The following is a 26,794-nucleotide window of genomic DNA, read 5'->3' as shown; positions in this document are numbered from 1 at the left end:
GTATTGAATGGACATAGAAGACAGGTTAATTCAATAACCAGGTTAAGCATATTCTATGAATGCAGACTTTCTGTTTGTTAATATACACAGTTTCCTAGGGTAGCCTTCCCCGATTTTCCAAACTTGTTATCTCTCAGATGTGCTAGAACTAGAAATTCATTAGCTTTGCTACACCTGATAAATTCCCAACACTGGTAGACATGAAGGTGGGAAAGGCTGTCCAAGATTAAGTAGGCTTAACTGACTTCTCAGGGCCTGGAAAAGTAGATGGCAATTTGCAGAATAAAGGGCTGGAGCATCTGGACAATCCTCTTTTTTCAGCAAATAGCAACCCCCCCTTGCTTTAAGAGGTGGTCAGCAAGAGAATCCCAGCCCTAATAAACTTATTGATAAATGTAGAGCTAATGCACACACACCTAGTTTCCAAGATTCTCAACTAACCTTTTTTTCTTTTCAATAAATTTGATTAATCTAGCTTTCTTGATGATAAGAGGCTTCTAGGGGCTTGAAAAAGTGAATTTAGGTTGTAACCCTATGGACACTTATGCTGAATTAAATTGACTTGCCTTTAGATCTGGATACCTTTTCTAACTTCCTTAAATCTCAGCATTTCTAATTTATACAGTCAGCACAGATATACTTCAGAGCAGTACGTATAAATGGCCAAACCCAATAAATAGCCAGAAAATTAAATACATTTGCAAAAGGGAAGCTAAATGGTTTATAGGGCTTGAAACCATAAATGAACAGAGAGCAAGGTTCACTCAACTGAATGCTACTCAGTGAGTAAACCTATTTACTCTTTAGAGCTGCACAAGTATCTCACCAGCCAGGATATGCTTGAAATATAAACCTCTTGGTGTTAGAATGAAGTCCTGTCTTTTGAGATGTGATACATTTCTTCCTAAACCAAGTATAAGGGCTGAATCTGGCAAGGCAGCAACCAGCAGTTCCCAGGCCAGAAAAGACTGTCATGTAAATATGTCTCAGCTGTCCCAGGGTACAAAGCAAACTGCCAAGTATCTGTTAATTCAGAAATGCAGAAGGAAAAAGCCTAGAGTTTAAACTTTGGAATACAGATCTACATAAGTGCTTTTTTTCACTGTAAAATATATCATCTGTGTATATGGCTTCATTCTTGTCTGCAATAAAAAGAATACTGGCCAAGTTATTTTAGTGTCTTCTGCCAAGCAAGCCAATTCCTGAATAAGGGCTGAAATGTCTGGAGGGCTGATTTATATCTGAGCCCTGGTGTGAAGCCTGACATCATGGGCCACTTAGGTCCAATGTGTGGAAGAGGCTCTTGGCTTTACTTTACCTTGTCTCACTCTACCATGGCTGACTGCAGCCTTTCCTTGTCCTCCTTAGGCTGCTGTCATTTCATCTGATCCTACAGCTGTCCTTTCAGCAATGTTGTAGTTTGCAGGAATTAGAAGGGGAAACCTTTCACAATATGTTGTTATTTACTAACTCAAGTTGTTGTTTCAGAAATAGAAGTAGGAGGTGGCTGAAAAGTTCACAGCTTCTCATCCTGCAAACTTCTTTCCGCATAAAGCCTCCCTTGAGTTGAGCTCAGCTTCTGGTGATTACATGGACACCCCCATGCTGTTTTCTTGCAACAGTATGGATGTAGTTTATTGCTACCCTACAGCTCTAGGATTTCCCAGTGTTCTCCTATCCCTGTACTAACCACAGGCAACCTTGCTTAGCTTTTTCAAGATTATTCACCTTGCTGTATCTTTCTATATGCAACCCTCCAAAACCAGAGTATTCAACCAACACTCCCCACCAAAGGATTAGAAAAAGCAGAAATATGCATCAAATGTGCATGTGCTAAGTTATATGTACAGCTTCAATGCCCCTGTTCTCCATTCTTAATATACTTTATCTGTCATTTAGAATTGGAGTGACAACCCTTCAAATAAAGATAGAGAACTTGAATGAAAAGTACAGAACACAATTGCTCTACCTTCCAGAGCAAGACACTAGGCAAAGTTTAATTGTGGAATAGTTATATGTTCTAGTTAAACCTTCTGTAAACTCTGAGCTGCAAACAGAAATGTTTTCAATAAATATACCATTCACAGAGGCCCTAGGACTCAAATGGGGTCAACTTACATGCCCTTAGGTCCTAGGTCATGGATAAATGACAGCTGACTTACACCAAGGAATTCCATCTGAAAAATAAATACAAAGGGAAGGGGAACAGTTTCTATTAGTTAAATACAAAAATCAAGATATAGTCTACATATTGCTTTACTCCAATGTTATTAGGATGCTAAATCCAATCCCACTGAAAAAAAGTTTTTTTCCCCTGTGACATGGGATCACATATAAAGGTAGCACCAAATTGTGTGTGAAATGGGGAGGAGTCTACAACATTTAATTTTGCCATAATTCCTGGTTCCAGGCCCATCTCCCAATACCCAAGAGCAAAAGTTTTTGCAAATGTCCATGTCAGGCATTATCTTCTAAGACAGAGCTTGTTGTGGGCAGGGGGGATGGAGAAAGTGGCCATAAGCTAAGTCAGTTTCATCTAGACCCATTTTGTTTTTTTCTGTGGCATTCACACGAAACCCAGAACCACAAACTAGCTAACTGCATTTAGTATGTTGAGTGAACCCAACCCAGCCTCTCCAATCTTTCATACTCTGATTATTTCTGCCAGAGAGGAACTGAACCTAGAATCTTCTGCAAGCAAAGGATCAGTGTGTTTTAATGGTTAAGGTATAGGCCCAAGACTGAGGAAACCCATGTTCAAGATCATGCTCAGCCATTATACCTCATTGGGACACTGGATGGTCACCATCTCTCAGTCTAACCTTCCTCCACAAAGTTGTTGTTGTGATGGTCTGAAAACTGCAGAGAAGCATGCTATGTTTTGAATTCTTACTCAGAATAAGAATGAGGCAATGCTAATAGAAGAGAATATCTGTAGCTCAAAGTTGAACTGTGGAGTTCTTGGTGCTTTCTGAGCTTGGATGTTTAACTATGATTCCTGCTCATTGGGTACCTTGATTGCCCATGGATGCGTCTAGCACTATAGTTTTGGAATGTTTGCATTTGTCAAAAGCTGGACAACTTTTGTTGTTGAGATCTGCAGGAAGTATCTGTTGGGGACAACATACATACAGACTTTGCCATCTCTATATGCACATTATTGCTGGAATCACAGACTATATTTGAGCCAAACTCTGGATTCACATATTTTGGTAAGCAATGAAATGATTTATTTGGTTTTTGGTTACTGTGATGAACTTAAGCCATCACAGTAACCCAAGCCAGGGTATACGGCTTTAGTGTTACATATGTAGAAAGCCACTATGGCTTCTTCAACAAACCGTACCTATGTTTACACATTGTGCTAGCCATGTTTTGGCTTTATAGTTATTTGCTGAATAAGGCATACTGGCTAAGATCACATATTGTACTTTCATACATGGTTTAGGGCCAAAACTAAACAAAGCATATTGGCCATGTTAGCGGAACATTCTTAAATACGGTTAACTCTGGATATGATAACGTACTGAAACATTAACCACCTAGGCCTAGATTTGCACAACATATTAAGTGAAAAGATTTGTGCTGTGCAAATGTAGCCATTAAGACAATGTATGAACTCTGCCCATCATTAAAAAAAAAAAAGAATTAAACCATTATCTGAACTCAGTGAATGTGTGTATGCAGCAGTTCTGTCATCTTCTCGTGTCTGTGGAGTAATCAAAAGAAAAAGTAGAATGCCTTGAGCTTAAAAGCTGTGAAGTTCCATGAAGGACAGCAAAGTAACATCTTCCACATCTACATCTCTCTAAGCTGTCCCAAGGAAAGCTCAAGATCTCATTCAGCTTTCCAGTGAATCTTGTTATTAGGTAAGGCCCGTGAGGATTTCAGTGTCAACATCCATTGTTCCATCAAGAGAAACATCTAGGGAAAATCCCTCTAAGAGAAGGGAGAGAATTAAATGTGAATAGTGAAGTGAGAGCTATTTGGTGGAGATGAATTCCAAAGGATCTTTTGTGCTGCCCTTGGGACACAAAATTCAGATTATTTTAAGCCAGAAACAAAGGCAGTTATGATATGACCACACTCTGGCTTAACATTATACTGAGGATCAGGCTAATACACAATATATGAACAGAGGAACATTTCTGATCTGAAGGCCACATTTTACCTTTGTGCCCTGCCCTAAGGCACCCACTTTGGCCTTAATCCTCTGCTAATAGAGTGGATTGCCCTTTGAGGAGAGGGAAGGGCTTAAGGCACTCATTTCAGGCCTTAATATCTCTCCCCCCCATGCAAATAACAGAACTAAATAAACAAAACTGGGTCCACATTTTTAATCCCACTCACTCACATGGGCTATAGGAGCCCCAAGTGAAGTATCATATGTAAGCCACAGATTGTCCATATTCTCTTTCTACAATTTTTATTATGTGGCTTTACTGAGATGTAGTAGAATTTTAAAAAATGCAGCAATTACAAAAATACCATCCGCGGTAAACAGTTCACAACTACCAAACCAATAAGAAGTTATTGGTTTCAAATAAGAATTAGTGACCTTGCTGTATAATGAACAAATGGATGCAGAATCAGCTGATTATCAATCAAGACCCTAAGGCTGCAGGCAAAGGAAAATGGGACAATTCAGGAGCCGCAGAGACAAAAAAGGATGATGAAGCCAAAACACCATAACCTCTATCTTGCTCACATTCAACCTGAGGTGATGAAAAAGACATCCAAGAGAAATCCTTGCAAACACACTTCATCATGGTTGACTATCCATCATCTCTGAGAACTACAAAAGACCAACAGACCCACAGGTTGTAAATCATGGCATCCAAGCGAAGGGTATAAAGGGTAAGTAGAATAGAAACCAGGATGAGCCCTGGACTGTAATCCAGCATGCAACACTGCAACAGAACAGGAAGGCAGAAAAGCCACAAACCTATCAAGTGCACAGCCAATAATGCTTAAAGACCATAACCTACATAGTATCTGGTGGTGTGATGGAATGGAATTATGAAGGCCAAGCTCAGGGAGATAAACATTTTCTTAGCTCACCAGAAACGCGTGGAAGGAACAAGAGGATGAGACTGGCACCTCCCTGAGGAATTCACACTGTTGTGGCTGGAGGACTTTGGGAACTGGGGTTTTAGTCTGGGAAGATTCTTGCTAGAGGTTGTAGCTAATAAACATAGCTGGACTGAATTGGCATTGTCTCTTGGAGTTCCTTGGGCTAGGCCTGACATCAATCAAAATGTTTATCTCCCTGAGCTTGGCCTTCATAATTCCATTCCATCACAGGTGGTCAAGTGTATTCCCTAATGTAGGAAGTAACTTTACTCTTCAGGATGTGGAGAACAAGGAAATATTACTGCTGGGACATGTGTGTAGGGACACATATGTCTTCCTTTCTGTATATGGACACTGTCCTCTTGAATCCAAAGCTCTGCCCCTGAGATAATCCTTCCATGGGCTTGAATTACCCCCTGCTAACAGAAGTTATTTGGTGAAGAAACAGTAAAATTCCACAGAGGAAGTCACCTGCCTTGGAGAACACTGCCCGAGAGAGGTGAAAACATGTCAGGAGTGAAGTTTTACATAGCAGCAGTATGTATTTAAATCCTCCCAATGACTCAACATTCTGAGTGCCAAATTGGCATAATGCTGCATTTATGAACAGAAGGCAATTATGTTATTATACATGTACACTAGTCCAAGCCTACACAAGCAGCTGACAAATTATAATCAACTTTTGAAAAACATAAAGAGGAGCTCTGCTGGGTTAGATCAAGGGTTTATTTAGTTCAGCACTCTGTTTCAAGTAAATGCAAACTAGACAGTTCTAGGAATGATGAAGGTGAGAAACAGTCCTCTCTCGTTGTTACATCCCAACAGCTAGAGATAGAGATACACATTCTCTATACATGGAAGTTCAAGTGATCAAATGTTGCTGACGGCCTTATTCTCTGTGGATTTGTCTAATAGGGTCTTCACCATTTCTAGCAGTAATGTCTTTTATGCAATGTTAGTTCCATAAAACAGATAGACTGAAAGAAAAGTTTGTGACTCAGCTGTATCATATTAAACTCTTGTCATTTCAGATCCCCACATTTGCACATGATTGGTGAAGGAAAGATAGTTATGCTTTTGGTTATAACATAGGAAAGAATAGCAATCTCTCCACTAGTACAGGTAGTTCTTGTTTAACAACCACAATTGGGACTGGCAGCTCGGTTGTTAAGTGAAACCACAGCTGTGTTTACGATCTTACTTCAGCTTTCCTTTGCTTTACAGACCTGTGAAGGTCATAAATGCAAGGACTGATTGTAAAGTTACTTTTTCATCACTGCTGTAACTGCAAATGGTTGCTAAACAAGGCAGTCGCTAAACACGGACTACCTGTAGTGCCTTCTAAGTTCTCACAACTTACTGAATCCTAAACTTTGGTAAACGTATACAGTATGCTCCCTCCCACCCCATGACTTAATTTGATACTTTTGGGGATCATACCACATGCTAAGTCAATGACTGAGAGCCCACCCCTCCAAATTGCAAACTAACCGAATCCCATTTTAGTCTAGCTTGCTCTACTGTGCAAAGTACACCATAAAAGCAGAATAAATGTGAGGAATTTCAGTCTTTGAATCAAGTGATATAACCTCCTTTATAAAAGAGCAGTGAAAACAGAGATCAAGAAGATAACCATATTACAGGCAGTAAGAAAATGGGAGCTAATTTCTCAAATAGTTGTACTTCACAACACAAGACACAGCCAGTGTTGCCTGGCTATCACAAAGAACATTAGGTATGAAGTTCATATTGGCTGGATTAACACTGTTCTTTGACCATGATTTGCTCAAAATGTGTAACTAGCTAGGTTTATGTTATTCTAGACATAAGCTATCGTTTACAAAATCAAAATGGCTTCATTCACCTAACATATGATGATTTAGTGTACTCTGTAATCCTAGCAAATAGTATAACTGTGCATTGTACACAGAATGCTTATACATAGCAGTTATATAGGTTGTTAAATTAGCTACCTTCATACTATTGGCTTAAGGGTCAGTTTCTTTTAACTACTGATGTTCAATGGCTGAGTTCACACATTGCATTAAACCATTACTGAGTTATCTGGTTTCACCTTGCATGTTGTAAGAACCCAACGATTATGGTTTGGATAATCCGGTTTATTTTAGATGAACCCAACCCATTGTGGCTTAGTCCAACAAAACACGATTAATAAAAGGTGTGGTACAATGTGTGAAGCCAGTTAGCAAAACCGAGGCTTGGTTGTCAAGGGCGAGTTTCCTTCTCAAATAGTAGAAAGCTTGAAACAGATGCTTGAAGAGGTAAGGAAACAATATCAGCCAAGTTTTGCTCAGAGCAGATATATTTGCACTGTTATTAAAAAAAGAGAAAGAGGTTTGTACAGGACAGGATCCATAATTGACCATTCTTCCAGCATTTTCTACAGCTGGACAAGGCATTCTACGATGAAAGTCTGCCACTGGTGTCTGTAAGCTTTAGTCAATTTAATCATTTAAAGCTTTCTCATTTGACCCCAAAGTATTTCTGATGTGGCAGCCCAAACACTTTTCAAAGCCAAGCTGTCAATTAAAACTCACACCACTAACTTGATCTTTCTTTACCAAGCAATCATATAACCACAGAACAACATTAACCAACTGAGCAGATAAAAGTAAACACCATCTGAAGGTTACTTACTGTTCCGTGGTAATTCTTGTACAGGGGCATTTTTAAGAGATTTGTGAGATAATCTTCCAGTTGTTTCTGCAAAATAAACGCAAAGAGTTGTGATCAAGGGTCAGAACTGGCTACAACAATGGGATCTCTTTGGAGGGAATGACAAAATTGAAATGTTGCATGGGTGATGGAAAGTGGTCAGGGTGAGGAGGGAGGCAGAGGAAATAGGATATGGAAGAAGATTAAGCAGGAGAGTGGTTTATGAAGATAATAATAATGAAAAGATGGGATAATTAACCAAAGGGAAATTGATTTTACTTGCAGGGAATCTAAAAAATGCCTAATGATAAATTGGAATCTGAAGTATCCAGAGATTTACATGAAAGGAAGACTATTTTTTTCCTCAAGTAATTAACTTTTAAGACAGGAGGAGGATTTTAGATTTGCTGAGAATAGGGTAAAATAGATAAGTTTTATTCTTTTTTTTTTTCTTGGCCTAGAATTGCTCTCAGGGAGGGGATTGTGTTAAATTCAAACTAAGCGGGGGGGGGGGGGAGGAATCAAAACAAAGCTATAAATCTCCTTGACAGGACTGAGCAAAAGCAGCATGCTTAAGATTTGACTTGGGTTTGAATGTTAACATAACCCTTCAGTGTGGTGGATCTGCATGAGTTCTGTATATAATGCTCATGGTCCATTTCTCCCTCTGCTAAACATGATCATAATTAGGGGTGTTTGCACAACAGGGGTCAACAAAGTAAAAATGGTGGTTGCAATCCTGTGATCAAAGCTCTATTCCTTTTAAGAGGATCTGCATGCATGTTAAAAAGGGGCGGGGCTTTGATCCCATGGGTCCCGATTGCTATCTTGACTGTTCCTGACACTCCCCCCACCTCAGACATCCCTGGTAACAAGCCAGGAAGTTGTTGTGGGAACACTGCTGTTTCTTAAGTATTTATTTAGGACAACCAGTTCTAGACCACTTTAAGCATTTGAATCCAAGCAGTTTACAAGACAACAGATACAACCTCATTAGCCAAAGAATAACAAGCCAATAGAAAATATGCAATCAACCTAAATCCAACAGAATAGCCATTTATTACCAGTGCCCATGCCAGACACTTACATCTGCTCAAACTGCTCAATCTCCAAATGATGGTCCCTGAACATCAAAAGTGACGGTACTGTTCTTATTTCAGAGGCTACTCCTTGCTGCATGTCCTCTTTCCATAACTCAGGTGAGAGAGGCAACTTTCAACATGCATTCTCAGCCCTGCGTAAGGGTTAGCTAGCCCTCATCCATGTAGGCTTTATAGAATTTAATCAGAAATTTGATTGTGCTTGGAAACAACCCAACAACCAAAGCAATACCACACTACTGGTATAATATGATAATATCAGACCACTAACATGCAGATAGCTGCATTTGGGACTAGTTGTAGTTTCAGGATGGTCTTCAAAACCAACCCCAACTAGAGCCAGTTACAATCATCTTGCCAAGCCTTCAAGGTAGGAGACAGGCAATTCAGGGATTCCAAGAATGCTACTTTATTGTAAAAAAGGTAGAATAATAGAATCTTGAAATCCTGTTCAAGTTTCTTTCTCTCTCTCTCTCTTATACTAAACAAAACCAAGGCATATCTTTCTCAGATTTTCCTTCAATCTCTGGACTGCATAATTGCTTCTACAGGTCCTCCTTAATGGTTCATTCTTCAATTCCCCGCTTTCAGCTCTTCCATACCTTCCTGAAGGCCATCTTTAAATCCCTTTAAAGTCTAAACATGGGATGAAGAGGGCCACCAGCACCAGCTTTCCCAGGAATAGCTGCAACTGGTAAGCAATGAGTCCAGAAGGGCCACCAAGTTGCAGACTACTTGTTTCTGGGGAAGTATAATCACATGTAGAATTAAAGCTAGTACTGTTTTGGACTTAGCTTCTGAATCAACAGCTATTCCCTCTCGGTTAGGATGAGTCCCAGCCTCTTAATATCCAGACCCTTCCAGTTCCCAGACACCAGGTCAAGACTTCTGCATCTCTTGTTTGTTTTGAATAAAGATGCACATTCTGGTGTTACCATACCCCAAACTGGATAAATGCCCCAAGTGGCCTTGTACTGATGTTAAATAAGACAGCAGATGATTGAACTCTATGGCACCCCTTATTGGAGTGCCCAAGAACAAAACTTCTCCCCTATGCACTAGAATTGTCCACTTAGGAGGCCATAACTATAGTTCACAGCTTGGTTTTAAGAAGAGATATTCAGTTTCATCTTCTGGCTTTGTCCTTCACAAATGCAAAGGGAGCAATGAAATGGGAACAAACGGATGAGATGCTATGCATGAAACGTGTGCATAATCTGATTTATGAAACCACAATTTGATCATCCAAATGCAGCCAATGTTTAAAACTAACTTCAGAAAAATAACTTAAAACTGATTTTTTAGATGAAGCATCTTACTCTTCTACTGGAGAGGTGATCTTCTCTGACCATGTTCTCAGAGGTACGTGGAAGACTTGGCATTTGTCTTGCTTCTCCCCTTTTGATGGTCTGTCTTTGCACAGTGTGTCTAAAAAATAGAACATTGATTTTGTTTCATGCACTGGGATGTGTCCCAGAGAGGGAGGGTGCATTTGCCAATAGAAAAATCCTTATTGTTAAAAAGAAAACACTTGCAGCTAGTGATTCATATACTTTTAATTACTGGGAAAGACTAACATAAAACAAACATGGGTACATTAACTGTGTGTGCACCTTCAGGCTTATATTTCCACCCATCACAAAGTGTCCAGCAAGAGCTACAATACATCCTAACCATACTTCACTTACATAAATGATTCTTCAAGTTCAGTCTTAACTTTAACTTGATTTGGATTACTGAGTTAACCTACCTAGAATCACCAAGTTAACTTGGAATTGATTCAACAAGATTCAGATATCTGAATCAGGCCAATTTAAATATTCAAATCCACGTGTGAATGACCATAACATCTCTGAATCAAACCAAACTGGAGGTCTCTGATAAAGTTTGACAATTTTAATCAAATAATTTCTTTGGATCCCAATGTGATCACTTCAGTCATCTCCAAACTTAATCCCTGAACTGAACATTCACACTATCCTATTTAGAACAGTCATTTTCTAGCTCACCTAGTAGATAGTAAGGAAAGAGATAGTTTGGGGTAGTGATTAAGGCATCAGGCTAGATACTAGGAGACCGTGACTTCTAGTCCTGCCTTAGGCACTAAGTCAGCTGGGTGACCTTGGGCCAGTCCCTCTCTCTCAGCCCTGGGAAGGAGGTGGTAATGGCAAACCACTTCTGAAATCTTGCCAGGCAAGCTGCAGGCAGTCCAGGCAGTCACCAGGAATCAACACTGACTCAAAGGCATGCACGCACAGAGTAGATAGTAAAAGCAAGATTATAATTTTCTTGTGATTGCACTGTCCACAAATGTGCCACTTTTGCTACTTTGAAGAGAACCTCTACTACCTGGACCAGTCTTCTTCAGGACTTGCTGCCAAAGAATTTATCAGAATCATTGTGATCAACTGATCCTTAGCAATAAGCAACCATTATGATAGCCAGTTTGGTGTGGTTAAGGTGCTGGCCTAGAAACCAGGAGACTATGAGTTCTAGTCCCACCTTAGGTATGAAAGCCAGCTGGGTGACTTTGGGCCAGTCCCACTCTCTCAGCCTAACCCACCTCACAGGGTTGTTGTTGTGGGGAAAATAGGAGGCATTAGATATCTTGGCCACCTTGAGTTGACCAAAATATATTTAAAAAGGTAGGAAATAACAATAATAATAATGCATGATGCTTTGGTACAAATGTTCATAAATGCTTTTAAGCCACTGCCTATTTTTACTACAGGAAGCCAATTCTTGCCTTCTGAAATTTTGGCAAGGGTACCCCCAACCTTTTGAAACATTATCTACAAAGCCATAAAATCTTTTGTTTGTAATTGAAAGCCAATAGTGGTTAAAGAAGAGATGGCATCAGAATGGTGTTAATACAATCACAAGTACAACTTCTGGAGGGGGGCTGAGCCAACATACTGTGTGACTGCATGGGGCCCTAACTAACTACATCTGGGTTACAGTCTCAGTGAGAAGATAGAGGTTCAAAACCTCACTTGGTCAGGAAGTGCCTTAGGTTAGAGCAATTATACCTAGACTGCAAAAATCCAGAAGAAAATTAGTGGCAGCAATATTGGAATTGGCAGCAAAAATCTGGATATTTGTAGCTCAGATATGGTAGCCCTACATTACGTAATTCATTATTTTTCAGCCTATCCTACGTCATAGAGTTTAATAACACTTTTTCCTTTTAAAAAGGAGAAAAAAAATCATCTTGAACTTCTTGACAAATAGCGGTACAGATATACTAAGTACTAAGTACCTGGTACTAATCTTAACAATATTCTTGGTGAGAGAAATTTCACGGCCATCACAACATGCTGAGCTCTCACCAAATCACAGCACACCATTGGTTGAAAGTTGTGTAGATATGAGTGCTTTTTCCAAGGCACCCATTCCACACTCCAAACAAACCCGTTTAGAAAGGTTTTATGCAGTCACCTTCGTGTTGGGATGGGAATTCGTATAAAAGCTTTGTATCGAAGCAGTTCTCTATGCAGCTCCTGAAAATGCTTGTATTTCCTCTTCACTTGCCATGTAAACTCCCCATGGGTCAACTCAATGGTGTAAACACGTGGGCTTGGGACCTTCAAGAAGGAAACCAGACATTAAAGACTCGAAGAAGGTTATTTAGCCATTTCCTTGTTTTGTTTAGCAGCTTTGATGTTAGAGCATTCTACAACAAATCCATCAGTGACCTTCCTGTCGGCCAGTTAATCAAGGCTCTAAAATAAATATTACATTTCAGCAGGATTTATCCTGAGTCAGTATCGCAGGAAAAACAGAAGCAAGTTAAGAAGGAAATAATTTCACTTAATTTCACATTAAGAGGCATGAAGATAGCTTTATGATCAGTACAGAAAATCCCTCTCACAAGCATCCATTGCAGAGAAATTACCTGCTTTTCCTAAGCAATTATACTCCACAGAATGTACAGACATGATCCATGAACTGTATCTGGTTTCTAGAGCCCCTTTTGTGATTCCCAGAGCAAAATAGGGCCAAGATACTTGGCCTTTTTAGTTCTGATGGGCAACAGGGGCTTTAAATAAATTGGGTAGGTTTTTCTCAGTTTTAATCTGGGGGTAGGGGAAAATCTGTAGGGGCCCAAAATGCGGTCTGTGGATCACAACTATGCAGAACAACTCTTTTCACTGAAGCATGGAAAAGCTACAAAGATCAAACTAGAATAAAGCTGGTTTAGAGTGCATCTTCCTTCCTTCTTCCCTCCCTCTATTACATTTGGGGGAAATTTCTCTTGATTAAAGATTAAGAACCAGTAATGAAGATTTCAGTGCAAATCATCAAGTATATCAGCTTCTAAAAGGGGCACACGGAAGCCTTCCTGTGCAGTCATTTCTATGGGTCAGGTTAAAAGGCTGTTAGACATGATGTTTTATGCTTTTATATTTTTAGTCTGCCATTTAAAAAAAAAAATTTGACCCACTGGTCCTCCCGCAGCCTCCTGAAGCACGAAAGTATGACTGAGATTTCAGAGAGAGCTAGAGTGGCAAATGAGATCTGACCTTATTTGTTGATGTAAAACGTTCCACTTCTAGAACACGTACTCGGATTGGACACCCAGTTAGGTAGAGCTGTATGTGAGGCTCTTTAAATCCTTTAGTATTATAAATGGTGGAGAATGGGATGCCCACTGCAAATAAGGAGATGGCCACATATCAGTTCTTTACATGGGTTTTAAAATGCACGTTTAGCAGAGTAGGCAAAAGGTTACAGCAAAGGCAGTTAAATTATGGATCAAGACAGGGAAGCACAACATGGATTCCTTCAGCTAAGTGCTCCATGGGTTTAGCAAATCCCTTCATATAAATAAAAGTTCCAGATTATTTTGTATTAGTCACCTCCCCTTTAGATAGGAACCATGATGCCAAAAGGGTGATTAGAAGGAAATGTAAAAGAAAAAAAATGTAATATATTTTTCTGGCCAGTTTTCACAATAAAAACCTAAATTAACTCATTCTATAACTGGGACTGAGTCTGGGTTCTTCTACTGTGAAACATTTACTCACACACCTGTTCAGATCTGACAGCAACTTATAGTTTGCCTAGCCATAATTTGTTGAATAAAATACAGTTGGCACACATTGCGCAATCAATTGTGATTTATAAATCATGGCTGGTTCACACTTTATGCTGCATCGGAACAAAATTAGCCACATTACACATAGCCAAACAGGTCTCTTCCAAATGCAAGGAACAATGGTAATATCAGTTTTATCAAAGCTTAGCCCACAGTAATTCCTACAAGTGAGGGAGCTTTAAGAAAGTGATATTTACTGCTAACTTCTATATGGCTTGCATATTACATTAAGCCATGGGTTGTTGAATAAAACACAGTTGATTGGGTGCATCTAAGCCATAAATCAAACACATCACATTATGGCACAGCACACTGTGTGAACCAGGCCACTGAAAACAACAGGACTTAAGATACCCATATTAACTTGTAGTATTGATTTCAACATGGCCTTCAGACATGGATAACTTTAGCTAGATAGAAGTGGGAACAATATATTTATGCATACACAAGCAGATGCTGGATGAAAAAATTTGCTCCTCTCAACCAGCTGATGCTTATCTATCATCATGCAATTTACCTAGGGCTACCAATCTAAGCCTCAACAATCCCAATAGTTACTAGATGATGGCAAAGGGTTGGGGTTTTCTGTATCTCTTTCCTTCCACCTAATGGCCATGTGGATTTTTTTTGGGGGGGGTAGTTCGTATCTGGTAGTCCTAATTTATTGCAGTTGTTAGCAAACTTCTTTCAAGATAAAAGAGCAAATTAGGAGATTCCAAGTTTTTCTTGCCTCTAGTTATGGCCCTGTGCCATGACTGTATCTCCTGCAGAATGATTCAGGACAGTGTTTTTCAAAGTTGGAAACTTTAAGATGTGTGGACTGGGGAATTCTGAGAGTAGAAGTCCCCACATCTTAAAGTTGCTAAGTCTGACAAACACCGATTTAGGAGAATAGATGATACCAGTTCAGATTGCATATTGGCCACTTCTGAATCCTTCTCTATGCAAAAGAATCCTCCCCACATTTAAAAATATTTTCACTCCATTTTCTGCTAACAATTCTCCTTCCCTCCCCCTCTCTCTCCCTCTCTTTCTCTCTCACACACACAATCCTGAAAATCGACATGAGCAACAATTAAAACATTAACAAATAAAAATTCTAGAACATGGATCTAGCACCCAGTGTAGTGCTTTGCCTTCTCATGGACTTGATAAGACTCCAAGACTTCTAAGGAAGGAGTAGACAACCCAGACCGTGGGCTACATGCAGCTGCTTTTGGGTTCCCAAAGCAGTGCAAGATGTCATCTCTGAAACCCAATGTCAAGAGGGCTGAATTTTGGCATTTTTCATATTTAAACTGGGGAAAGAAGGGAAGGAATGGGACTGCAAGTTTTTTGGAAGTGAAACACTCTCATTCCTTTCTTAACCCCATCACCAAAAATCCCTGAAATTTTTTGGGGGAAAAATGGGTCCAAATTTTCAGCCTTTTCCTTTCTGGTTATCAGAAGGCCTACTGTAACCTGTTGGGTACTTGGGTGGCTTCATCACCTGAAAAAATTGCCTGTCCCTTTTTAATAGAAGCAAGCTTTGGGAGTTATTAAAAATATAATTTTAAAGAAGGTAAAAGAAGAAGGGTTAGCTGTAGTACAGGAAACAGAAATATCAGGCAGGGTGGGCGGTGAAGACCCCACTGAGGGCACTGAAGGTCCACTTAAGGCTTCTGGAGCTCCCATTCAGTCTAATTCAACCACATTTGATTTCTCTTTCCCCTAATTCATTAAGAACTAGTAGCCTTCCTTTAAAAATGAACACTCAGGTTTCAAAGAAGCATTTTATACGCTTATGCCACTGACTCACCAGGAGCTTTGGGATCATGTACCACATCACTATCCAATTCTTCCCCTTCAAAATGCAGTTCCCTTGAGTCCAGACTTTCAATTAAGTTACTCATGTCGGCAGCGATCTTCCTCAGGGCTGAAGTGTTCACTTCCTTTCTATTGCTGAGAGACATCTTAAAGGTTTACACTTGCGCACAAGGGGCTGTTTGAGAGAAGGAACAAGGAAAATGCATTACTGTGGTTATGACTAGAGTTTGCTGCTGCACCAAAGACTCATCAGCATGCTTGCTTAGCCTAGAAATTTAATTAATTGTCTTTCTTTCTATGCTGTCTGATAAAAAGAGTTCAAACAGGATGGAGTAACTGAAGAACCCAAAGTTTGTCTAAAGAGCAGATGAACAACCAAGTCCCTGCTTCTCCTCTTGTATCAGAAGCATTACTCTATGTCTTTATGTAAGCCATGTAAGAGAATAGATAGAGGACTAGTAAAATAAATATTTTCCTTCTTGAGGGAGCTAGAAAGTTAATACAAATTGAACGTTCGTGGAAAATCCCATAGTCTGTTTGCTAATTTTGCCCATCAAGCAAGAGTCTTTCTCTGGAGAATATACTGCTGGTTCTTTTTGTTGCACTGCAGTGCCATTACTGCACAAGTACAGGCAACTCTACTGCAGATACAAACTTAGCAAGGGCCAAACCATATGTCAGGCCCCTGGAGCTCCATGTGATCCAATTTCATGTGGATTGCTTTGGTATAAACAAGGCATCACACAAGCACGTGAACTGATCCAGAGAATTCCAAAATTAGAAACTGGAGAATGTATACAAGCTGTCTAGCGGGGTCCGAGCATGGTTCTACCTAACCTATCTCCTCTCTTCAACACTGGCCTCTCAAATGAGAATAACTCTCAGAACCCAAGTTCAGGAGATAGCATCTGTCTGATGGTACGCAGAAGCAAATGGCATAATCTATGACAAGCAAAAGTTCAAGCAGGAGGAGTGCTACTGACCAAGTGAGAATCAGAATGTATATGTGATAACACTGGTTATATGCCCCAGATTTCCAATGTTCTGATCATACATGAGAAAGCTGCTATGTGCTCAGTTTTAATATATATCAATATTAGTCGTGATTAAATGAGGAAGGCCCAAGAGATCTAGGATTCTTCCAAGAATCCTCTTCTGTGATAGACACACAGGGACTGATTTCTTAGCAGGAAAAAAACAACAGCAACAAATCAGTCTGCATCTCACACTAAGCCATAATAAGATTTGCCTGCTTGTGGCTGGCCGGGTTGTGTGAACCCAGCCACTGTAATTAATTATTTCAAGAAGGGATAGTTAATGAATCAATGTCTACGTATGTAAACCCAGCGATGTATAAAGTTGAGGGCCCAAAATAAAACAAAATCAGCAAGCAAATCCCATACATCAGACTTCCACAAATTAATCATTGGTGTCCAGTACAAGCCACAATGTTGTCAGGCACACCATGACATCATTGAGCAAATAAGGCAAATTATACAATTTATGCCATACTATGTCCCTTGCTTCCCTGAGGAAACCCATAAGATCAACCCACACCAGTTTGAGATGTTTTGTAACAGATATGTAAAGATAAATAGTCTCCTATTCCCAACGGTTGCCAAGCTGGGCTCCCCCCCCCCCTTAATTCTCAGAGACTGGAAGGCCAGGAACTGGAGTCCTTTCTGGAATATACCACTACTGTGCCCATATACTGATTAATTTTTAAAATGAATTACCTCTCTACCCCATTATCTCTTCCCTCCCACTCCTCTTGCCAAGCAAATTCCAGCCATCTAAAATGTAAAAGCCTGGAGTCAGCATACATATTTAATTAAGCAAGCAATTTTAGTGTTGTCTGCCTTTAAAATATTCAGCAATGGTAGGGTTGCCACTCTACCTGAATGTTTTAAAGGGACACAGCTCCAAACAAGACAGGGTATGTGTGCACTCTTTGCAACCAATGCAAAACTTGGGTGCGTTCAACAGCGAAAAAAAGCCATATGAGAAAATAACAGTCAAGGATCATGTTTCAAGAAAGGTCTAACAGAACAGAGTGTTGCAATTCCAGTTCTTCTTGTATAAATTGCATGAAAAGCTATCCATTTTCCCTTGGATATAGTACTCTTGTCATTTCCCCTTGAGATAGACAGATGAGCTACTGGTTTTTCTTGTTTAACTCTGTGGGTGGTGGTGTATTTTGGTTTTTTTTGCATCATAACAGTAGTGATGATTAGCAAAATGTGCCATGATCCTTGCAACTCCTTAGGCCAACATAATTTAGGGCTGCTGTGTGATCTCAGGAAAGGACACAGCTGGATTAAGGAGTTGTAGACAGATGTTACAATCACACTTCACCACACAATGAAGCAGCTTTTGCCTTTGAATCCTAAACACTGTGCAGCCTTATTGCCTGCAGCAACTATGCTCATGGACGCTGCACTGGGCATCCAGGATGTTTTTATTATTCATGCATGTCATCTCCTGGAAGATAGGGAGGTCCTTTGATTTTATGTGGTGTCGCAAAGCTTTCTTGGGATTATAGACAAACTAATTATGGCACGCTCACTTACACTAAATTGCCTTATTACAAGCCAATTCTCAACACCTTCCAAGAAAAGAAACAAACGTGCCACCAATTACATTAATTACTGACAGATAGTAGTTTTTTCTTGTGGCAGGAAAGAAAAAACTACTTTGAGTGAGAAGCCAACATTTAAATATTTGTTTAATCCTGTTTGCTAACTTGTGAGCTCGCTCTTCCAGTGTTTCTACTTTTTACAGCTTTTAAAATAGCTCCGTTCTGGTGCTAAGGGTAGGTGCAAGAAAGTAGACACAAAAGCTAAATGAAACAAAACTTTATAGGAGAGAATTTTAAAAGCTTAACTGGAGACAGGGGTGTCTGGGAGGGGGTGAAAAATTCAAGATGGAGGTCATAAGCCTGTGATCAAAGTCCCAGCCCTTTTTAACATGTATCACAAGAGTGAAGAAGGGACAAGGCTTCATTCACATCGTTGTGACTTTTGTTTACCTCCCTAGACACGCCTCTTTGGAGAGAAATGGGAACAATTCCAAAAGCTAAGCAGCAGGCACGCTCTGGGGGCTGAATAAACACAGGCAACGTGGAATGAATGGAAGAAAAAGGAAGGGGAAGGCCTAGTGCTATGAGAAGGACAGCAATGATAGGGAGGGGCAGAGTTTCTCTACAGACGTTTTGTTTCAGTCTTCTTCCCAAATGGGAACTGCATTCAAATCAGATCAAATCAACTGATAGAAGGATGAAGTGGCAACCCTAGCTTGAAAACATCTGGCTACCATAAATGAGTTTAAGTCTCTGGGAACAGGCAAATTATATTCAGGAGTCCTGAAGGAGCTTGCAGATAAAATCTCAAAGTCTCTTTCTGTGATCTTTGGAAAATTATGGAGGAGTGGCATGGTTTCAGAGGATGGGGAGAAGGACAAATGTTGTTTCTAACTTCAAAAAAGGAGATAAATGAGGCCTTGGGTCAGTTTGATATCTATACCAGGCAAAACTTTGGAAAAGATTATTAAGCAGTTTGGTTTATAAACATTTAGGTAATAATGCATTTCTTGGAAGGTTCCAACATGGGGTTATTAAGATAAGTCACACCAAATCAACCCGATCTCCTTTTTTTTTTGACAGAGCAGCCAATTTAGTCAACCACAGAACACAATGGACATGTTATACATATTATACCAAAAATTTCAGCATTCAGCAAAGTCTCCCATCACATTTTAGTAGAGAAGATAGCAAAATGTGGGCTGGCCTATGCTATAACAAGGCTGATTGAACAATAATACTTGAATTATTATCAGTGCTGGAAGGAAGTGTTGAGTGGTGAACCACAGGGCTCCATTTTAGGCCTTGTGTAGTTCAATTTTTTATAAATGACTTGGCTGAGGAGTTAAAGATTATGAGTAGCAAATCTGCAGATAACCCAAAGAGAAGGTAGATAACAAATACCTTACAGGAAAGATCATGATTCAGGAGGATCGTGACAAGCTGGAACAATGGGCAGATTCCAGTAAGATGAAATTTGCCCATAACATGGACAAATGAAAAATTCTGTATTTGTTTAGGAAAAGTCCAAGGCATGAGAATAGGATGGGAGAAGGAGACACACCCGGCAGCAGTACATGTGAAAAGGAACTGGGTATCTTGGTGGATCACAAGCCAAACATGACCCAACCATGTAATATAACTGGGGAAAAAAAGGAAAAGCAAATGCAGCCCTAAGGGACATCAACAGGAGTATAATATGAAGTTCACAAGAAGTCATCATTCCTCTCTCTTCTGCATTTGTCAGATATATCTAAAATACCACATTCAGTTCTGAGTGTTACATTGTAAGAAGGACATAAATAAATTTTAACCTGTCCAGAGGACAGCAATCAAGATGATGAGGGGCTGGAAGGAAAAACCTACAAGGAAAGGTTGGAAGTGTTAGGTTTCTAGGAACAGCCTGGATCAGGAGCGGTTAACCCCAAGAACAAATTTCTCTAAATTCTGATCAGAATAAATTATTAGGAAGAAGGTTAAAGAATTCCAGTGGGTATTACACTTTCAAATGAGGAGCCCCCCCCCCTCCAAATTAGGATGGGAAGACTCTGATTCTTTTTCCTGCATATTTTATTTATTAGATTTATATCCCACCTTTTCTTGTACAATAGCTCAAAGCAGCATGCTCCCTCCTCCTATATTTTCCACAACAAACCTGTGTGGTGATTTGGGCTCAGAGAAAGTGACAGGCTTAAAGTTGTCCAGTTAGCCTCCATGGTTGAGGGTGGACTATAACCACGCTTCGGTGGTTTCCACATCTTTTGATGTAAAGGGGAGGACAGTTATCTGTTTTGAGAAGAAGAGGCAGATTGAACCTGCTGATTATTTTGGAATTAGCTACTAGACTTCTTATCAATCTGGGAACCAACTCTTACCCTCAGTATGTTTAACCTGGAGAAGAGACATGAGAGCTGTCTTCAAGCTTCTGAACGGCTGTCATGTAGACAAAGAGATAGAATTGTTCAGAAAACAATGGATTTAAATTGCAAGGAAGTCCACTGGTACCTCGGGTCACGAACGCTTCTGTTCACGACCAATTCAGGTCACGAACAGCTCCATTCGCAAAGTTTTGCTTCCATTCGCGAATGCCGGATCAGGTGACGAACAGGATCCACGGCCATTTTCACTCCCGTGACACGTGGTCGTGGCTTCCTGTAGGGAGGGGGACTCTCCCTCCAAGCAATAACCACCTCCCCACCCGCCTTCCTGTCCTCCACACCAGAAGTCGCGTCGAGCAAGGTTAGCGTTCTCTCTCTTCGTACTGTATTTTGTTTCATATTTTTGCGGTTTAAAAAAAAAAAACATATGGTTCAGAACGGATTAACCGTAATTACACTGAACCTTATGGGAAAATTTGATTCGGGTCGTGACCAATTCGGGTCCCAACCAGAGTCGCAGAACGAATTAAGTTCGTGAACCGAGGTACCACTGTATATCTTCATTGGACATAAGGAGGTACTTCCTAAAAATAAGAACCACTCAACAATGGCACAGACTACCTCCAGCTGGAGCCCTGTACAGAAGCATTTACCACTGCAACCTTTTGCTACAGCTCATGCTTTTATGATTTCCTTTTCCTTTTTCTTTAGTAAATGAGTAACACAGAAGTCACAAAGAAAATTAGTCCAGACTCATACTTTCAGTCAGAAATTGCATCACTTACTCATATTAAATCATGAGATAGTATAGCAGGAACAGAAATTCTTTTCCCTTTTACCTATTTTAGCCATTCTGCCTAAGCCAGAAAATCCCTTTCAAGGGATTTGTCCTTCAAAGGCATACAGAAATGGACATTCATTAGCTTTTAAGGTAGCTTGGAATATCAGCTGTAACATATTGTCATGGCTGCTCTACAGGAACAGCCTGGAGATTTCTCTTGCTTCTAGAGGGCATAGACACCATTCCATGGTGAAGAAATCCTAGAGAAGGCATCTTTTATTCATGTTATTTTATTTATTTATGAAATGTATTATTCACAGCAGGCAATGTGCCCCAACAGAGGTGGGACATTCTGTGTTTGTTGTAACAGGAATGGAGAACATCTTAGAGACTGAGACCACATTTGCCGCTGGGAGGAACAAGAGTTGCAGTGAGGGGTTAAGATTGTTCCCTTCCCCACAATGGGTTACAGGTATGAGTTTAGGAATTTTTCTTCATTTTTTAGACCACGTGAACTCTATTTTAGAAGTTACAGTATACTTTTGGTGAGCTCCCTGCCCCAAAGTGGTAAGAAACCATGCTGTTGTTTTTTAGCAATCATGATTGAAGGGAGCAGGGTTGAGGGGAAATAAAAAGGGACCACATTAACTTTGGGGCCAAGGATCACCCACCTGATCTTAAAGATTATAATGTTAATCACATTAAAACAAACAAGAAAAATGTTATTTGCCTGCATAATGTGCCCCTGCAGGATGGTCCAAACAAAATTAAGAAAAAACTAAGAACAGTTAAATTACACAAAAACAATAGAATCAGTCACAGTACTGTTATACAACTATAATATCCTAAATCTATAAACATGATACCCTTGCTGTCTAATTCTGGATATGTTTTGCAACAGTTCAGCCCTACAATTCAACTTTAGATTGTCACTCAACCACTCCTATCAATCAATCCATTTTATAAGGATGTTTTCAAAAGTTTCTTAAACCTATCCAAAGATGTGTGGAGCTTGGGGGGTGGAGGTAGAATTCCATACTCAGGGACTAGGTTCTGAAATACAGGCACATAAGATGAAAAACCTGTGAAATGGGCATGGAAAAAAGTCCATCAACTGAATGAACAGTCATGCCAAGCCAGGAGGTGGGACAGGGAATGGTGTCAGGTTCAGCCCAAGAATCACATGAGAGAGTCCAGAAATCAGCTCAACTTCTTTATTAGCTTGCACCTAATAGACAGAATCTCGCCAGACTAACTCTAGTTCCCCAATGAGAGCAACTATAACCCCCAAGACCTTAGGGAGGGGCCAGTCTCCTCCTCCTTACTTTCACACAGCCCAGCTGGGGGCTGAGGAGATGCTTGGAATGTCACTCCCCCTCCCTGTAACCTTAAAGCTCCCTTCCAGAATCCTCCCTGCTCATGCCTTCCATCACAAATGGAGAACAGCTAGCCATAGGACTTTAAACACTAGCACTGAGAGCTTAAATTGGGCTTTGGCTCTAATAGGGAGACAGCGTAAGGCCTTGCAGTGAGAGGAAACTTGGGCAAAAACAACAGAGGTCCAAAACACTGCATACTGCACATTTCTGGATCATGGTCAGAGGTTGGAGTGAGGACAAAGGAAGGTCAACTGACTGTGTCAGTAGCTTACACAAGAGAGCACCAGGGCAACGTATAGATGCACTGTGCCAGGAACCACCAAATTCAGTGGAAATTCAATAAGTGAAGATGACACATTCTCACAGTTGCCACCTATAAATGGATGAAAGTAGAAGGATCATCTAGCAAAATCCCAAGGTTCCTGGGGACTGACAGTAGAACCAGCACATAGTCCTGAAGGAGGATGAGAGGAAAAGTTAAGGGCAGGAGAGACGGCCCAGCTGAAATACCAGGACCTCAGTCTTAGCCATATGCATTCTAACCATTGTGCAGTCGTCCATGGTGAGATGTCTAAAAACACATCTGGACAGGGAGTACCATATATCTTCATTTATCTTGCAAAATACTATAAACCTGGGTCTGATAGGTGTAGATATGTTATTTAAGGCCTAATTGTGAGATAAGGCAAGGAAAAAAGAAAAGACCAAGGACAGAACCTTGGGGGATAAAGAAGAAACACTATGGAATACAATGAATCTAGAATAATTGAAAAAGAATGACCAGGGAGGTATGACTGAAACCAGGATAAAACATTGTTGGTGATGCCTTGTCAGCAGCGTCTGGTGATCAAGAATGTCAGATGCAGCAGACAAATTCAATAGAACCCAACCCAAGAAAGCTGTTGGCTCTTGGCCACCAGAACATCACAAAAAGAAAAACAACTCTAGCCACAGATCACCCCAGGGAAGCTGCCTATATCTCACTCTGTTGTGGTATTTGCAAGCTCAGAGAACCCCAAGGACTCCACAGTTCAACCCTGAGCTACGCATATTCTCTTCTATGTGTAAGCACCCTCTATTCAGCTTTAGAATATACTGAAATACAGTTAATGGCTGCATTTAGACATTTCTGTCTATACAAGCTTTATTTTCAAGAGATCTTTATCAAGATCTCTTTTGTTATGTTTTTTAAACATAGCTTTTCAGTTCAGACATTGCCCTATACAATGGCAATTGAGCAAGCCAGAGTGGACTGCTACATATATAGCCCTAAGCCATAAACCATGTTTACAGGCAATAATGGTTAGGATCACAGATCAGGCTAAACCAGGAGCTGAGCAGCTTTCTTGCACCAAAGGATCAGACTCTTAAAAAACCAAATCAGCCACCAAGGGACACGGGTGTGGCCAGTGAGGTCACAATGTCCCGTTAACAGATCCAACACTTTCTGCCCTGTGCACTTTAGAAATGCTTTGAGGGTTGATGGAGGTCAAATGGATTGCACATATGAAAAAGCTGGAGCTTGCATTACAACATTCTATGTGCCATCTTGCCAAATCTGAACTCTGTCCCATGAACATTACTGGTTGCTCACCTCTGCTCTAAATTTAAAACAAACCAACTGCATGGTATATGCAATAAATGAATCCCACAGTAGTATGGACTGAACATGGCTATGGACTTTTCTGTTGTCCATAGCCTCCCTCTATGACCGCTGAAAACTGACAACACCGTTTCTTGCCTTTTCAAGGTGAAGTACACAAGATGAATGTGTTGCAAGCCTTGAAATGATCATCTCATAGTTAAGTAAAAATATCCCCAAACTCAGCCCAGCTCACATATGTACATACGCCAGTGTTGTCCAAACTTGGCCCCTTTAAGATGAGTGGACTTCAACTCCCAGAATTCCCCAGCCAACCATACTGGCTGGGGAATTCTGGGAGCTGAAGTCCACTCATCTTAAAGGGGCCAAGTTTGGACAACACTGACATAGGTAATCCCATTTACAACTTTTGGCCTCCCCCAAAATATCAAAGTTCTTGTCGGCCACCAAAAAGCTTGTCCATGGTAAGTGTTTTATGGCCACTGAGCGTTCCTGGGGAAGAGGAGTGTTAATCTAAACATTTCAGCATTGTTTTTTATTGTGTGCTTCAGCAAAATTTGGAGTTCCTTTTGACATTTGGATGATGTTGTTTTAGCATCAAATCTCCACGAGCAATTAAAATGGAAGTATAACAGGATATTTCATTTATAACGATCTCAAACCGTTCAGAAGGCTGGTTTTAGACTCTAACATATTAAACTAAAAATAAAAAACAGACAGCAATTACTTCTACTTTTAGATTTGTTTGTGATCTCAGATTCATGCCATTTGATCACTTAGCATTGTTACGCAGCATGTAAAAGTACAGCCACACTATTAAGAAGTTTCCTTCTTGATCTGAAAGAGTAATTTATCAAGCCTGTTGATAAATTTTCTATGATAGGCGTAATAATTGTAAAAATTCCAAATAGCGTTGGAACTGAATGCATTAAACCGTGGCTCCCAGGCATATATGGAAATAATTAAAAGGAAACGAATTGATGCTTTTTTATTTTCACATCAGAGACAAGCTGTGTCTCTCTCTGCTTGAAAGAAATAATGGCTGCTGAGCTGAATGGGACAGGGGCGAACTCAGAAAAGGAATTCCTGTTCTTTTGTCCCAAGGACGCTGAGGCAGACTGTGCAGGACAGAACAGTATATACAACAGTTAATAAATGACAAAGAACTTCACCTTACATTTCCAAGTATGCTTACGTGTATTTAAGCCCTACTAAACACACTGAGACCATACAGACTATAGGATAGCAGTGTTCTTGTATCATCTTGCAAGCTATTCCATTGGAAATAGGTGTTGAACAGGTATCCCACAATGAGTTAATATCTTACTAATTAATAGACAATCCACATTAATCAGATAAGCAGAACTTGGCCGTGCCAGGCTCAGGATAGTACGGCTGAATATGAAGATGGTTCTCATTTCCGCCTTTTCTGCCTACTGATAAGCTTAACTAGAATTCTATGATAAAGAATTAAAAGCATTATAGGAAAAAAATGTATGAACTTTGTGCAAACAATGCTGATGTTCACATGGACAGCACCTCACTTGGGGAAGGAATGTGCTCCAAGATAATGTCGGGTTGGTACTAGAATTAGAACATTATCTAATCTTTAATCCAATGAAGAAGGAAAAAGAATTAGAAATGGAATTTGCAACACAATAATGCGGCATGAACTGCTTGTGTTCAGGGCACCAGCCAGCCTTTTTCAGAACAGCAAGTATGGGGTTGTCACTAAGTAGAATTGTGGAGACGTACGTACAAGTCCATCTACAGTTATGGAAGATCTTCGAACCAGTCACTCTCTTGTAATCCAACCTAGTTCATGGGGTTGTTTTGGGGAAAAAAGGAGAGCATCTTACAATAGGCTTTTTTGAACTCCTGAAACAAAGGCAGGGTGTACATTCAAATTAACTAAATAAATACACAAACACACAGTTGGCACAACTATGCAGAACATTTCACTGTGAACCCCCATTTTAATGGACTAATAAGAGGATGGGGTGTTGTTACTAAGGAAAGTCCATTGAATCAGAGAGTTGGACATTGTGGGAATGTATGTCATTTGCATGATAATACAGTTATGTAAATTGCATACATTCACATAAATGACATCATTTGCAAAATGTTATCATGCACAGTAGGATACCTTGTTTTAGTAAAGGAGCAACTCTCCCATAAAATAGAAGGAAACTGGATTTTAAAATTAATATATTTCAACATGTATGACCTATACCTATTTTCTCCAACTTACTCCAGGTGTCTTACCCTGTCCGTTCCATTTTAAGAACACTCAGGATGGTGCATGGGATTTCCATTAAACCA

At 40.1% G+C, this 26,794-nt stretch overlaps 1 protein-coding gene across 2 annotated transcripts in view; it reads right to left on the bottom strand.

Moving 5' to 3' along the window:
• PLD1 (phospholipase D1) overlaps positions 1–26,794 on the bottom strand; it is a 150,955-nt gene that overhangs the window by 61,258 nt on the left and 62,903 nt on the right. For both annotated transcript variants that reach the window (XM_088132618.1, XM_088132617.1), the window contains exons 2-7: positions 15,746–15,928; positions 13,373–13,500; positions 12,288–12,433; positions 10,169–10,277; positions 7,732–7,797; positions 2,119–2,177 (exon numbers count right to left, since the gene is read on the bottom strand). In XM_088132618.1, coding sequence (XP_087988744.1) covers positions 2,119–2,177; positions 7,732–7,797; positions 10,169–10,277; positions 12,288–12,433; positions 13,373–13,500; positions 15,746–15,899 — 662 coding nt within the window. In that variant the 5' untranslated portion in view covers positions 15,900–15,928. The remainder of the gene's footprint in view (positions 1–2,118; positions 2,178–7,731; positions 7,798–10,168; positions 10,278–12,287; positions 12,434–13,372; positions 13,501–15,745; positions 15,929–26,794) is intronic.

The sequence above is a fragment of the Python bivittatus genome, unplaced genomic scaffold (assembly GCF_059951505.1).
Source record: "Python bivittatus isolate LINGU-HERP-01145 unplaced genomic scaffold, Pbiv_v1 ctg000980_np1212, whole genome shotgun sequence".
Taxonomy (NCBI): domain Eukaryota; kingdom Metazoa; phylum Chordata; class Lepidosauria; order Squamata; family Pythonidae; genus Python; species Python bivittatus.
The sequence above is the reverse complement of the archived record's forward strand: the minus strand, read 5'-3'. Positions and strand labels throughout refer to the sequence as shown.